The 16,488-nt window shown below is 42.5% G+C and overlaps 1 protein-coding gene across 3 annotated transcripts in view; it reads right to left on the bottom strand.

Annotated features, from left to right (window-relative positions):
- Positions 1–15,347, bottom strand: part of mettl22 (methyltransferase 22, Kin17 lysine) — a 131,966-nt gene extending 116,619 nt beyond the window's left edge. For all 3 annotated transcript variants that reach the window (XM_053339292.1, XM_053339290.1, XM_053339291.1), the window contains exons 1-3: positions 15,286–15,347; positions 13,301–13,442; positions 11,844–11,994 (exon numbers count right to left, since the gene is read on the bottom strand). In XM_053339292.1, coding sequence (XP_053195267.1) covers positions 11,844–11,994; positions 13,301–13,406 — 257 coding nt within the window. In that variant the 5' untranslated portion in view covers positions 13,407–13,442; positions 15,286–15,347. The remainder of the gene's footprint in view (positions 1–11,843; positions 11,995–13,300; positions 13,443–15,285) is intronic.
- Positions 15,348–16,488: the final 1,141 nt, after the last annotated feature.

The following is a 16,488-nucleotide window of genomic DNA, read 5'->3' as shown; positions in this document are numbered from 1 at the left end:
CTACTCCTAGAGTTTTCTTCCCATCCACTTCAAATTCACACAGGATCATCTTGAGACATTGGAGATGAAAAGTTATCAAAAGGTTTTTCCCCCGTCATTCCTGGTTGCCGTGGTGACGCGGCGAATTTCGATGCTTCGCCATGAAATTTCAAACCCTCATAACTTGACTCCACATTGTCTGAGCTTTATCAAATTTCAGATGCTTGTTCAGGGTCCTGCTCTGAACACATGTACAGTCTCATATTTAGTGACAGTCATAGCGCCCCCTACTGGCAACAGGAAGTCACTTGCTTCATTCTTTCACTAATTACTCCCATAATCTTCATCCCATCCACTTCAAATTCACACAGGATCATCTTGAGACATTGGAGATGAAAAGTTATCAAAAGGTTTTTCCCTCGTCATTCCTGGTTGCCGTGGTGACGTGGCGAATTTCGATCCTTCGCCATGAAAATTCAAACCCTCATAACTTGACTCCACATGGTCTGAGCTTTTCCAAATTTAATATGCTTGTTCAGTGTCCCAGTCTGAAAAAATGTACAGTCTCATATTTTGTTACAGTCATAGCGCCCCCTACTGGCAACAGGAAGTCACTTGCTTCATTCTTTCACTAATTACTCCCATAATCTTAAGTATTTACACCTGAAATTGACTCAGCTGAGACATGAGACCTTGGTGATGCTACATTCTGCAACTCGTGACCCATCATCAAATACTGTTGCCATGACAACGCATTCAACGCCATGAAATACGATTACACTTTTAAGGGGCAAAGGATGCCTCCACGGTAACGAAACTCAACACACACGTCTGGAGTGGGGTCATTTAACATCCTATATACTTCAATGGGATGGGTGTGACTAAATGGCTCAATAGCGCCCCCTTGAATATTTCAAATTTGAACCTCAGACTTCCTGATTGACGTAGAAGAATGCAATTCGGTAGGTTTATGTATCATTTCCAGACGCACAAAAACGCCATTTGGACCTATACCCTAAGTCCAACAGGAAGTCGGCCATCTTGGGAAAAATGCTCAATTTTGGTGAGTGTTTTGGTCATTTCCACGCCTCATATTTGAACGAACTACTCCTAGAGATTTCATCCCATCCACTTCAAATTCACACAGAGTCAGCTTGAGACATTGGAGATGACAAGTTATCAAAAGCTTTTTTATGACTTCTTCCTGTTGGGCGTGGCTGTGCAAACAATTTCGATGCTTCGCCATGAAGCAGGAAGTCCTTATAACTCCTACAGACATTGTCCCACCTACACCAAATTGATCACGCATGTAGAGGGTCCCGCCCTGAACACATCTATGCATCAATACTGCGTCAAATACACAGCGCCACCTACTGGACACAGGAAGTCAGCCTCACATGACAAACATTATCCTATTTACTTGAAATTTACAGGATGTGTTCTCCACATCACACACTGCAACATGACATGTAATTGGTGGGTGATCTCTAGCGCCACCTAGTGGACACATGCAATGTGACTTAGCCCCATCACACAACGTTCATTACGAGCACGGGTGCCAAGACGCCTACGTGCCCGCTGTGTCTGCCGTGTGCGTGCAGCATGCACCGACATGCGCGTACGGCACGGTGCATGGGGGCGCGAGGGCCCGTTCATCACTGCTTGCAGTTTTAATTAGGGCCCGAGCGCTGACCAGCGCGAAGCCCTATTGTTTTTGCCAAGATTATTATTATTTTTCTTCTCCCACAACAACGGCCTTTTTGACCCCCTGAACGTGCTCGAAAAGTCACCAAAGTTTGCACGCAAGCCAGACCCGGCGAAAATTTTGATATTTTATGGTCTGCACAAATGGCCGTGGCAAAATGGCTCTCTAGCGCCACCTGCAAAATCAAGAACGTCGAGCCCCTCGCGACAGATTGACATAGAGAAACGAAACTCGGTACACATGTTCAACATGTCAAGACGCACAAAAAAGTCTATGGGTTTCATGACGTCACTCCAACAGGAAGTCGGCCATTTTGAATCAAAATATTGATTTTAATGCAAATTGTGGCATCATATTTGAACAAACTAGTCCTAGAGTTTTCATCCCATCCACTTCAAATTCACACAGAGTCATCTTGAGACATTGGAGATGAAAAGTTATCAAAAGCTTTTTCCCACGTCATTCCTGGTTGCCGTGGTGACGCGGCGAATTTCGATGCTTCGCCATGAAATTTCAAACCCTCATAACTTGACTCCACATAGTCTGAGCTTTTCCAAATTTAATATGCTTGTTCAGCGTCCCAGTCTGAACACATGTACAGTCTCATATTTTGTGACAGTCATAGCGCCACCTACTGGCAACAGGAAGTCACTTGCTTCATTCGTTGACTAATTACTCCCATAATCTTAAGTATTTCCACCTGAAATTCACTCAGCTGAGACATAAGACCCTGGTGATGCTACATTCTGCAACTCATGACCCATCATCAAATACCGTTGCCATGACAACGCATTCAACGCCATGAAAATACGATTACAGTTTTCAGGGGCAAAGGATGCCTCCACGGTAACGAAACTCAACACACACGTCTGGAGTGGGGTCATTTCACATCCTATATACTTCAATGGGATGGCCGTGACTAAATGGCTCAATAGCGCCCCCTTGAATATTTCATGATTGAACCTCAGACTTCCCGATTGACATAGAAGAATGAAACTCGGTAGGGTAATGTATCATCTCCAGACGCACAAAAACGCCATTTGGACCCATACCCTAAGTCCAACAGGAAGTCGGCCATCTTGGGAAAAATGCTCAATTTTGGTGAGTTTTGTGGTCATTTCCAGGCCTCATATTTGAACGCACTATTCCTAGAGATTTCATCCCATCCACTTCAAATTCACACAGAGTCAGCTTGAGACATTGGAGATGACAAGTTATCAAAAGCTTTTTTATGACTTCTTCCTGTTGGGCGTGGCTGTGCAAACAATTTCGATGCTTCGCCATGAAGCAGGAAGTCCTTATAACTCCTACAGACATTGTCCCACCTACACCAAATTGCTCTCGCATGTAGAGGGTCCCGCCCTGAACACATCTATGCATCAATACTGCTTCATATACACAGCGCCACCTACTGGACACAGGAAGTCAGCCTCATATGACAAACATTATCCGATTTACATGAAATTTACAGGATGTGTTCTCCACATCACACACTGCAACATGACATGTAATTGGTGGGTGATCTCTAGCGCCACCTAGTGGACACATGCAATGTGACTTAGCCCCATCACACAGTGTTCATTACAAGCCCCGGTGCCAAGACGTCTACGTGCCCGCTGTGTCTGCCATGTAACTGCAGCATGCACCGACATGCGCGTACAAGGCGATGCGTGGGGGCGCGAGGGCCCGTTCATCACTGCTTGCAGTTTTAATTCTTCTTCTTCTCCCACAACAATGGCCTTTTTGCCCCCCTGAACGTGCCTTAAAAGTCACCAAAGTTTGCACGCAAGCCAGACCTGGCGAAAATTTTGATATTTTATGGTTTGCAGAAATGGGCGTGGCAAAATGGCTCTCTAGCGCCCCCTTGAGAAATGAAAAAAATCGAGCCCCTCGAGACAGATTGACATAGAGAAACGAAACTTGGTACACATGTTCATCATGTCAAGCCGCACCAAAAAGTCTCTTGGACACATACCCTAACACCAACAGGAAGTCGGCCATTTTGAATCAAATTATTGATTTTAATGCCAAATTTGGCATCATATTTGAGCGAACTAGTCCTAGAGATTTCATCCCATCCACTTCAAATTCGCACAGAATCATCTTGAGACTTTGGAGATGAAAAGTTATCAAAAGCTTTTTCCCCTGCCATTCCTGGTTGCCGTGGTGAAGCGGCGAATTTCGATGCTTCGCCATGAAATTTCAAACCCTCATAACTTGACTCCACATGGTCTGAGCTTTTCCAAATTTCATATGCTTGTTCAGTGTCCCGGTCTGAACACATGTACAGTCTCATATTTAGTGACAGTCATAGCGCCCCCTACTGGCAACAGGAAGTCACTTGCGTCATTTGTTCATTAATTACTCCCATAATCTTTAGTATTTCCACCTGAAATTGACTCAGCTGAGACATAAGACCTTGGTGATGCTACATTCTGCAACTCATGACCCATCATCAAATACTGTTGCCATGACAACACATTCAGCGCCATGAAAATACGATTACAGTTTTCAGGGGCAAAGGATGCCTCCACGGTAACAAAACTCAATACACACGTCTGGAGTGTGATCATTAAACATCCTATATACTTCAATGGGATGGGCGTGGCTAAACGGCTCAACAGCGCCCCCTTGAATATTTCAAAATTGAACCTCAGCCTTCCCGATTGACATAGAAGAATGAAATTCGGTAGGTTTATGTATCATCTCCAGACGCACAAAAACGCCATTTGGAACCATACCCTAAATCCAACAGGAAGTCGGCCATCTTGGGAAAAATGCTCAATTTTGGTGAGTTTTGTGGTCATTTCCAGGCCTCATATTTGAACGCACTAGTCCTAGAGATTTCATCCCATCCACTTCAACTTCACACAGAGTCATCTTGAGACATTGGAGATGACAAGTTATCAAAAGCTTTTTTATGACTTCTTCCTGTTGGGTGTGGCTGTGCAAACAATTTCGATGCTTCGCCATGAAGCAGGAAGTCCTTATAACTCCTACAGACATTGTCCCACCTACACCAAATTGCTCACGCATGTAGAGGGTCCCACCCTGAACACATCTATGCATCAATACTGCTTCATATACACAGCGCCACCTACTGGCCACAGGAATTCAGCCTCATATGACAAACATTATCCGATTTATATGAAATTTACAGGATGTGTTCTCCACATCACACACTGCAACATGACATGTAATTGGTGGGTGATCTCTAGCGCCACCTAGTGGACACATGCAATGTGACTTAGCCCCATCACACAGTGTTCATTACAAGCCCAGGTGCCAAGACGTCTACGTGCCCGCTGTGTCTGCCATGTGACTGCAGCACGCACCGACATGCGCGTACAAGGCGGTGCGTGGGGGCGCGAGGGCCCGTTCATCACTGCTTGCAGTTTTAATTAGGGCCCGAGCGCTGACCAGCGCGAAGCCCTATTGTAATTGCCCGGATTATTAGGGCCCGAGCGCTGACCAGCGCGAAGCCCTATTGTTTTTGCCATGATTATTATTAGGGCCCGAGCGCTGACCAGCGCGAAGCCCTATTGTATCTGTCAAGATTATTAGGGCCCAAGCACTATACAGTGCGAAGGCCCTATTGTAATCGTGCCGATTATTATTATTATAGTTCTGCCTAAACAAACGCGTTTTTGACAGCCTAAACGTGCCCGAAAAGTCACCAAAATTTGCAATCATGTCCGACCCGGCGAAAAATTTGATATTTTAAGGATCACGAAAATGGGCGAGAGAAAATGGCTCAATAGCGCCCCCTAGAAAATTAAAAAAAGCGAGCCCCACCTCTGAGATTGTCCTAGACAAACGAAATTCGGTACACATATGTATCGTGTAAAGATGCACATAAAAGTCTCTTGGACCCATACCCTCACTCTAACAGGAAGTCGGCCATTTTGTATCGAATCTGCGTTTTTGCCGCCATTTTGGCGTTTTCCACACCTCGTACTTTAACGAACTTGTCCTAGGGATTTAATCCGACCGACTTCAAATTCACTCAGAAACATCTTGAGACATTGGAGATGAAAAGTTATCAAAAACTTTCTGATTAGGGATTTGGTTTCTTCGTGGCGATGTCAGGAATTTTGATGTTTTGCCATTAAACAGGAACAGCTGGCCAAATGGGGGTACTGCACCCCATAGAAGATTAAGGAAATTGAGCCCCTCCCTCCAGATTGACATAGATGAACAAAACTTGGTATATATATGTATCACATAAAGAGGCAAAAAAAAGTCTCTTGGACCCATGACGTCACTCCAACAGGAAGTCGGCCATTTTGAAGTGAATTTGCAATTTTGACACGGTTTGATAGAATTTTCACACCACGTACTTTAATGAATTACTCCTAATCCAACCAACTTTATATTGACTCTGTATGTGTCGCGGCAAGTCTCGCTCAGTAGTGGCGTGGCGGGGGAGCTTGGGCCCGATCATCGCTGCTTGCAGCTTTAATTATTATTATTTTTCTTTTTCTTGCACGACGACGGCCTTTTTGCCCCCCTGAACGTGCCCCGAAAGTCACCAAAGTTTGCACGCAAGCCAGACCCGGCGAAAATTTCGATATTTCATGGTTTGCACAAATGGGCGTGACAAAATGGCTCTCTAGCGCCCCCTACAAAATCAATAAAAGCGAGCCCCTCGTGACAGATTGACATAGAGAAACGAAACTTGGTACACATGTTCAACATGTCAAGACGCACCAAAAAGTCTCTTGGACACATACCCTAACACCAACAGGAAGTCGGCCATTTTGAATCAAAATATTGATTTTAATGCAAATTGTGGCATCATATTTGAATGCACTACTCCTAGAGTTTTCTTCCCATCCACTTCAAATTCACACAGAGTCATCTTGAGACATTGGAGATGAAAAGTTATCAAAAGGTTTTTCCCCCCGTCATTCCTGGTTGCCGTGGTGACGCGGCGAATTTCGATGCTTCGCCATGAAATTTCAAACCCTCATAACTTGACTCCACATTGTCTGAGCTTTTCCAAATTTCATATGCTTGTTCAGGGTCCTGGTCTGAACACATGTACAGTCTCGTATTTAGTGACAGTCATAGCGCCACCTACTGGCAACAGGAAGTCACTTGCTTCATTCTTTCACTAATTACTCCCATAATCTTCATCCCATCCACTTCAAATTCACACAGGATCATCTTGAGACATTGGAGATGAAAAGTTATCAAAAGCGTTTTCCCTCGTCTTTCCTGGTTGCCGTGGTGACGTGGCGAATTTCGATCCTTCGCCATGAAAATTCAAACCCTCATAACTTGACTCCACATGGTCTGAGCTTTTCCAAATTTAATATGCTTGTACAGTGTCCCCGTCTGAACACATGTACAGTCTCATATTTAGTGACAGTCATAGCGCCCCCTACTGGCAACAGGAAGTCACTTGCTTCATTCTTTCACTAATTACTCCCATAATCTTAAGTATTTACACCTGAAATTGACTCAGCTGAGACATAAGACCTTGGTGATGCTACATTCTGCAACTCGTGACCCATCATCAAATACTGTTGCCATGACAACGCATTCAACGCCATGAAATACGATTACAGTTTTCAGAGGCAAAGGATGCCTCCACGGTAACGAAACTCAACACACACGTCTGGAGTGGGGTCATTTCACATCCTATATACTTCAATGGGATGGCCGTGACTAAATGGCTCAATAGCGCCCCCTTGAATATTTCATAATTGAACCTCAGACTTCCCGATTGACATAGAAGAATGAAATTCGGTAGGTTTATGTATCATCTCCAGACGCACAAAAACGCCATTTGGACCCATACCCTAAATCCAACAGGAAGTCGGCCATCTTGGGAAAAATGCTCAATTTTGGTGAGTTTTGTGGTCATTTCCAGGCCTCATATTTGAACGCACTAGTCCTAGAGATTTCATCCCATCCACTTCAAATTCACAGAGCGTCATCTTGAGACATTGGAGATGACAAGTTATCAAAAGCTTTTTTATGACTTCTTCCTGTTGGGCGTGGCTGTGCAAACAATTTCGATGCTTCGCCATGAAGCATGAAGTCCTTATAACTCCTACAGACATTGTCCCACCTACACCAAATTGCTCACGCATGTAGAGGGTCCCGCCCTGAACACATCTATGCATCAATACTGCTTCATATACACAGCGCCACCTACTGGCCACAGGAAGTCAGCCTCATATGACAAACATTATCCGATTTACATGAAATTTACAGGATGTGTTCTCCACATCACACACTGCAACATGACATGTAATTGGTGGGTGATCTCTAGCGCCACCTAGTGGACACATGCAATGTGACTTAGCCCCATCACACAGTGTTCATTACAAGCCCCGGTGCCAAGATGTCTACGTGCCCGCTGTGTCTGCCATGTGACTGCAGCATGCACCGACATGCGCGTACAAGGCGGTGCGTGGGGGCGCGAGGGCCCGTTCATCACTGCTTGCAGTTTTATTTCTTCTTCTTCTCTCACAACGACGGCCTTTTTGCCCCCCTGAACGTGCTCGAAAAGTCACCAAAGTTTGCACGCAAGCCAGACCCGGCGAAAATTTTGATATTTTATGGTTTGCAGAAATGGGCGTGGCAAAATGGCTCAATAGCGCCCCCTATTGAATATAAAAATGTGAGAGATTGACGTACATCAACGAAATTTGGTACATATATGTATCATGTCCAGACGCACAAAAAAGTCAGTGGGGCCCATGACGTCACTCCAACAGGAAGTCGGCCATTTTGAAAAATATGTGCGATTTTGGCGTTTTCCACTCCTCGTACTTTAACCAACTAGTCCTAGAGTTTTCATCCCATCCACTTCAAATTCACACAGAGTCTCTTGAGATATTGGAGATGAAAAGTTATCAAAAGCTTTTTCGCCCATGATTCCTGCTTGCCGTGGTGATGCGGCGAATTTCGATGCTTCGCCATGAAATTTCAAACCCTCATAAATTGACTCCACATGGTCTGAGCTTTTCCAAATTTCAGATGCTTGTTCAGCGTCCTGGTCTGAACACATGTACAGTCTCATATTTAGTGACAGTCATAGCGCCACCTAGTGGCGACAGGAAGTCACTTGCTTCATTCATTCACTAATTACTCCCATAATCTTAAGTATTTCCACCTGAAATTGACTCAGCTGAGACATAAGACCTTGGTGATGCTATATTCTGCAACTCATGACCCATCATCAAATACTGTTGCCATGACAACGCATTCAACGCCACGAAAATACGATTACAGTTTTCAGAGGCAAAGGATGCCTTTACGGTAACGAAACTCAACACACACATCTGCAGTGGGTTCATTTAACATCCTATAAACTTCAATAGGATGGGCGTGACTAAACGGCTCAATAGCGGCCCCTTCAATATTTCAAAATTGAACCTCAGCCTTCCCGATTGACATAGAAGAATGAAACTCGATAGGTTTATGTATCATCTCCAGACGCACAAAAACGCCATATGGACCCATAACCAAAGTCCAAAAGGAAGTCGGCCATCTTGGGAAAAATGTTCTATTTTGGTGAGTTTTTTGGTCATTTCCAGGCCTCATATTTTAATGAACTAGTCCTAGGGATTTCATCCCATCCACTTCAAATTCACACAGAGTCATCTTGAGACATTGGAGATGAAAAGTTATCAAAAGCTTTTTCACCTGTGATATGTGATATCAGCTTGTAGACACTTGGCGTGGGTAAAAACCTTATGTCTTTTAACCGGATTATTCAATCCGCGTACATTCCAGCTGAGCAAGCGTATTGTGCCGTCCCCACGTGCCTTACTCTTATCACTCATTTATTATTCTCTGTACTGCAATGTAGTCTGTGACATCCAAAACCTCTCTGTTAAAATTAAGCCCCACAAGAACGTCTGGGACCAAAAGACATGCCCCCTGAACCCTCTCAGCAAAGCACATAACCTGAACAATAACGAAAACTTCACCTGAACTTTACATATTCTCCCCCCTCCACGCTCTCCCCCTTCACTCCCTCGAAAGGGTGAAAACGTCAACATTTACGTTGGCGTCGGTCTACTCACACCTGATGCAACGTCGTTATTCCTCGTTCCGTTTGTATAGCACAATACACTTCTCACTCACCCCATTAGTCCAAAAGTAATCTCCACACATGTATTTCAACGTTGAAATTAAAGTGTCCCAATACGTTACTCTGTTAAGTTCGACATGGGTCTGTTCCGTTAAGAGGTCGTCTATTTTCCAGCAGGCCAGTTGTCAACAGTAGCAGACAGGTAGCTCTCTGCAGCCTCAGGTGTCTCAAATGTCTTGGTTTCTCCTCCCTCCTTCGCCGTTACAATGAATGTGGCAGGATGTTGAAATCCATACCTGACGCCCCTGGTTCTGCATCTAACCTTAATGCTGTCAAATCGATGTCGCTGTTTCAGTATGTCCTCCGCCAAGTCGGGAAATATGTAAACTTTTTCCCATTGTAATCCAGCGTCGACTGCCTTGCTAGGCTCAGGATGCGCTCCTTTACTTGGTAGTGATGAATACGCACAACAAGCGCTCTTGGTCTCTCATTATTTGGCTTCTGTAATGATCGGTGTGCTCTGTCTATTTTTATAGGCTCAGCAAAGTTGTTCTTTCCCAGGAGTGTTGGGAGCAGCTCTGCTACGAAATCTGTCGGACAACCTTTCTCTGACTTTTCTGGGATGCCAACTATGCGTATATTGTTTCGCCTGGACCGAGCCTCAAGATCACACGTCTTCTCCCGCTGCCTCTTACACTCTGCAGCGAGCTCCGTGTAGCGTGCCTCCAAGTTAGCGATTTGGGTCTCATGTACGCCCATAGCCTGTTCCGTTTCAGTAAGCCTGTCGGTGATGTCAGTCAATGACACCTTCACTTGTGTTAAGGTCTGCGCAATAGCATCAAACTTCACACCAAATGTCGTATTCATGCTGGTTATGGCATCCATAACATCTTGAATGCTAAGTGAACTGGAGCTAGCTTCGCCACCTCCCTCGTTAGCATTGTGGTCTGCTCTGAGTTGTTCAGCACCCTCCGTCGCCATTTTCTCACTTTTCTTCGGTTTATTTGGCATTTTTGTTAAGTCGCCTTTCTGCAGTGTTGTGCCGGTTGCCTCAAACGTAAAGGGACTCTTTTCCGTTAATTATTGATAAAATTTCTTGGGGTTGAGTGAAGCTCTTCGAAAAAACCTGCTTACTCCATGCTCGCCGGAACCGGAAGTCCTCGAGTGAGGCTTTTTTGATTTAGCCACAAGTAGAGATACGGCGTAAGACGCCTCCAGTGCTTTGCTTGACACACGTGTGGCTTTCATTATTACAGTCTGACCTGACTTAAATTCTGACAGCCTTCGTTTGTAAAATTCCTCAGTTTTACCGACATTTTCCGAGTGTTTGGTGCTCTGGTGTCGCTGTAAATGGGCTGGCTTCATTGAGTTATTTGCCAGGACTTCACAGCAAAAGAAGCACTGAGTCTGCAGTGGATCCACGGATGTAGAAGTGAATCCAAATAAAATATAGTTTTCACTGTGAAATATACAGCTCTTTAATACAGAGATTATCATCATAGCCATAAAGAAGATCTCTCATTAAGACTTTGCTTTCTTACATTGAACCAACCAACACCAGCATAACGTTGCTGTGGTGTACTTTTAAACAGCAGTAGGTGGAGCTGCAGGGTTGAGTGGAGGTGTGTGGGGAAGCTAACACAACAGCGTCCTACATCTGCTACCTCTGTAGCTGCTTATTGGCGGAGCAACTCTGTCCTCCATTCAGTGTCCGGACCTTTTATACAGAACAGTGAGGAGGAATAAAGTAGTAATATTCCTGCCGTGAACAGACTCTCAAAGGCAGAGCAGTGCGATGACAGCAAACTGCAGCAGAGGCTAACGTTAGCTGCTCCTCTCCTCCGTCTCGGGGAGGAGCTGAGTCCTCCGAGCAGCAGACACAGATAGAGAGGTGGAGAGTTGTAACAACTTAACTCAGTCATTTAGATGCAGTTATGGTCTGCTTGCTTCCAACACCATTTTAACAATTTATTGATAGTTGGAAATTGACTTGCAGGATGCCCATGCCTGCTCTGTTTGTTTGTTGTGATAATATTGTAGAGTATGACATTATATACTATTATTATACCTTTGTAATTCTCATTCAATCAGAGAGTTTTTTCATACCGGCGTGTGATGTCAAGGTCTCCGTCTTCATCCACAACTGGTTCCATATTTCCTACCACACCTTCATCTTCATCTTTTCCTTTACATTTCTCTGGGTCATTGCTGTCTTGCCTTTCACCATCTGACAAGATCTTGAATTTGGAGATGAAGACTGGATGGATGAATACAGGAAAGTTAGAATGTGAGAGGAAATATATACCAAAGACATCAAGTGGCAAAGTTACATAAAACATTTGATTTATCCCAGTGTGCCACATACTGCTTTTTATCGAAGTAACACAGCACTCAAGCTGCCATTCATTAAAACCTGAAAATAAGTAATATGATCAAGCATAATACATTGTTATTCTACTTATTCTATGATAGATAGTTGAATATCATCATAATGTAAACAAAACATTAATGTAACACTTTCTAACATTAAATAAACATAAACACATATTTCTGCTTATGAAAGAAGAAAGTATGAGTGTTGCTTCTGTTGTACCGCGTGCATAAATGCACACAGCCTCTTTCTCAGTTTGGAGACACACTTATCGTTCCAGCTGCTGTGTGATACAGCTGCAGCCAGCTGTGACATACAGCCAGCTGTGTGTTGCTCTCAGCTGCAGATTAGCGCAAAATCCTTTGTGGGTAGGCCCATAAAACAGAGCAAAGAGCGGGTGCTGTAACATTCTTAGGGAAAGCCTTTGATGAAACACCACCTGGCCCACTGGCTGCGTGAAGTCTGAATTTTCTGACTTATTTAGTTTTGAACATGTTTGACCAGTGACCCACTGATAGCTCTGAACACGTTACGCACACCAAGTCATATCAGTGGAGAGTCATTATGTGTGCAACAAGTTGTCATAAACTCAAGTTTCTAAGAGTTTTTAGGACTGCCACAGGGTGTAACATCCCTGCCAACTTTTAAGTTCAATGTGTGCGTGAAGTGTGTGTACGTGCGCCGCTGTGTTCATCTTGTGTCATGTGGTGTCATCCTCTTCTCAGACAATCAAGGATCAGAGAGTTCATTTGCCCTCTCGTTTCTGCTCTGCTCATGTTTGGGACTTTTACAGTACATGGTAATATATCATTCTTTATTGTAAAATGTGTTTAAAAATTAAAGTAACACCATTATGTAACACCATCTGTTATTCCCCAAGCCGATCCTAAATTTGGCACATTTTATTTTTCAGAAGCTTCTGGATCAAAATACTGAAGGTCCTGGTTAAAACTATTAAAATGATATGCTTAAATTATTGATATGATACAATTAGGAGTACGTGACGTAACCACCTGTATTTTTTTTTTCGTATCACTCAGTTAAAGTTGTTTCTTCCCTTACAAATGATCATTGGCCGAGTACAGAGAGCACACAAACGAGAGAACAGGGACACATTACAGTTCAAGTTCTAAAACTAAAACTAAAAATGGAATCACACATAGAAGCACACTACTATAAGACATGTACTTACCAGGCTGTCCAACTTGGTTGAGGCGTGTCATTAAGTGCTGTGCATTAGGCAAGAGCAAGTGAACATCTGACAGCACACTATTATGATGAAAAGAGATCTGGTCCATGGCAGTGGAGCACCCCTGTCATCTGCTTCCCAAAATCTGGAGAGAATAGGTGCACATAGTTCGGGTACACACAGATTAGCAGTTACAACACATTTTTTCAAATCTTGCTGTTTAAGCATATAATTTGAAGCATGACAAGATGGATTATCACAAAACCCACTGCCTCCCAAGGTAATAGCACAACATAGCGGACACAAAAAGTAATGATTATGTCCTACATGCAATGTACACTATTCCTCCTGGTCAATCAATGTTTGGAAAATCTATTGCTGCATTAATATTTCATTTATAGAGTTTTGCTTATTAACAGAAAGTGAAGCACAAGTGACATATAAGCCCAATCCCAATGTCCACACTTACAGACTCAATCTGAGGTGTGTTCCTGTTGCAAAGGCTTAGGGTTCACCCACAGACATTTATGCCCATACTTGCATTGCTACCAACTTTTCCTGAGGGAATTACCCACAGTTCATAACATTTTGACATTAAATCTGTGTTAAATACAGAGTTACCAGAGGAAGGCCAGGAGCCTACATTTACACTTTTAGGACCTTACATGATTTCAGATGGTAAATAAAAAACACATTAAATCAGATGAATGCAAGCAAAGGTACTATTACAAACATAAACTAAAATTCAGGCAAAAGCCTGAAAGACGTTCAAATCAGGCAGTCAGTCCCTGACTGTGAGCTCATTAAGGGCGCACTCACACTAGGCCTGGTTGGCTCAAGTGTACTTGGGCACAGCCTAGTGTGAGTCGCCCTAAGACACTACCAGAATTTAAACCATTCTGTCAAATCACATTTCAAAATTATATAAGAGCCACATAATTTAATTGTTTTATCCCCATTCAACTTAGGTAGGGGGCTAAACCTGAAGTTAGCGGTCTCTAGAAAGAATGCTATATGGGTGCATTGGGCCCATAGAACAACCATGGTATGTTTTCATTTGGGTGATTTCTTTATTGCGGGAAGTGTCTTTTTGGCTTCATGTGCTACTGAGTAACTTAAATAGGAATCTTTATATGACCATGATTCATTTATTTTCCCTGTAAATTGACAAGTTTTCTGAGATGTGGCAATGCGTTCTTTTAAAAGAAAATATAGGCTACTTCATTCCAGGGAAGTTGTGATAAATAATATTCCTGGCTACACAGTCACAATCTGATTAATTGTTTATCTTCTAAATGTTGTCGTCTTTTCACACTAAAATGGTGGTCCTGTGGTCCACTACACTGGGTATGCTGTAATATTAAAAATAAAAATATACTTTAAAAAATTCTACATTTTAAGATGTTTTTTAATGTCCTAAATAGGTAGAATCACACTCATACAAAACAGAAATTGGACGATTAAAAACTGCTGTGCCTGCTCAGTGATTTGGATGGGGAAGAGATGTCTTTAACAAAGGGCTGCCTTCCAGACTATTAACACAACAGAGCAGCCACCAGTTTGTTACTGTCATACAAGAAGGAGACTGTGCTTCCAAATTCATTCATTAATCAATACAGTAAACCCTTTAAAACAGCGATTTAGCTAATCTGCCAGGTATGTTTCATATTGTACTTCAGTGGACTAAGTACACCAATATACTGAAGCATGGGACTAAAAGTTATGCCTCTTTCTCATATCGTCCTAAAACAAAGAAACACTGGTTTAAACACTAAAGTCCTACACTCGTTCTACTCATAAAATATGAAAGTAAATCTACTTACGCTGTTAACATTATTGGGAATTAATAGACATCCTGCAGCCAATATGATATTGTGACAGCTGTCCTTCCTGTGTAGCTTTTAACCTGGATTATGTGTTAACCATATTTGCATTTGTCGAATATTGTTTGTCCTTTGTTGCGATGTTTGTAATTGTAGTTAACTTACCTTATTGATAACCACCGTCGAAAATGTATCCTAGGTAGCGTTATAATGAACCTGACCCTCACGGACTCTGCTGAAGGAAAGGCATAATAAGTCGTCTTCTTTTTCTGGCAGACTACAAACCAACATAAAGATACATGCCGCCACCTACTGTATCGGAGTGTGTAACGTAATTACAAGATTAAGAAAAACAAACAAAAATACTATGCTGAAGATATATTCTAGATATTAAAACAGTTTCATTTAAGTATTTTAATATAACCCCTTTAAACCTGTTTCACTCCCTTTCCATCACTCTGTTATTCAGTATAGATAGCATTGGATCATGTCCTAAACTTAATCTAGAGAAAATATATAATGGAGTAGTTGAGGTTAATGTAGGATGTTCTGTCCTAACCTTAACCACTCCTAACTCCGACAAACTTTTGAATTCTGAAATAATCTCTACCCTGTCATTATCCCAGATTTCGTGCCAAGGTGCCATTATTCCCTGTTGGATTATTGATTTAGCTTCTGAATTCCCAAAACTAATCTCTAAAACATATTTTTCATGTGTGTTTAATGCACTTTAGCAAGTTTATCTGCAACCTCATGTACCTTTATCCAACATGAGCTGTTATCCAACAACAGTGAACATCTATTTCTAGCTGTTCTATAAATTCATAGTAACCCTCCATTAAAAGATCATCTGTTTGTCCTGATTTTCTTTTGACTTTGTATTGCAGCTGCAGAGTCTGAAAATACCACTACTTTAATTGGTTTAACCTCCTCTACCCAGTGAAGATTGGTGATTATTGCTGTAAACTCTCCTGTTTGAAATTCAATCCCTTTATTAAACTATGTAATGTATATTATGCCTACATGTTCTTTACTTGAGTGTTTTGATCCATCTGTAAAAATGTTCAGATAATTATAATTCAACTCAACTTCAAATATTCTTGAATCATATGTCCAATATTATTTTTAATCTCTGACCATTCTCTCCTCTACGGAAGCGCATTGCATTCACTGGATAAAAAAAAAATTAGACAGTTTATCTCGTAATTACGACATCCTGATCTCGTAATTACGAGAAAAGATAAAGAAAAAGGAAACGTCTGTAAATCCTCTCTCAGTGGCAATGATGGCGCTATCGCAGTTAATCTGCTATTATCACCCTCTCGGTTTGAGACACTGGGAAATACTGATGTTTCTGAAAAATGAGGA

The sequence above is a fragment of the Scomber japonicus genome, chromosome 18 (assembly GCF_027409825.1).
Source record: "Scomber japonicus isolate fScoJap1 chromosome 18, fScoJap1.pri, whole genome shotgun sequence".
Classification (NCBI taxonomy): Eukaryota; Metazoa; Chordata; class Actinopteri; order Scombriformes; family Scombridae; genus Scomber; species Scomber japonicus.
Note: the sequence above shows the minus strand (reverse complement) of the source record. Positions and strands in the feature narration are given on the sequence as shown.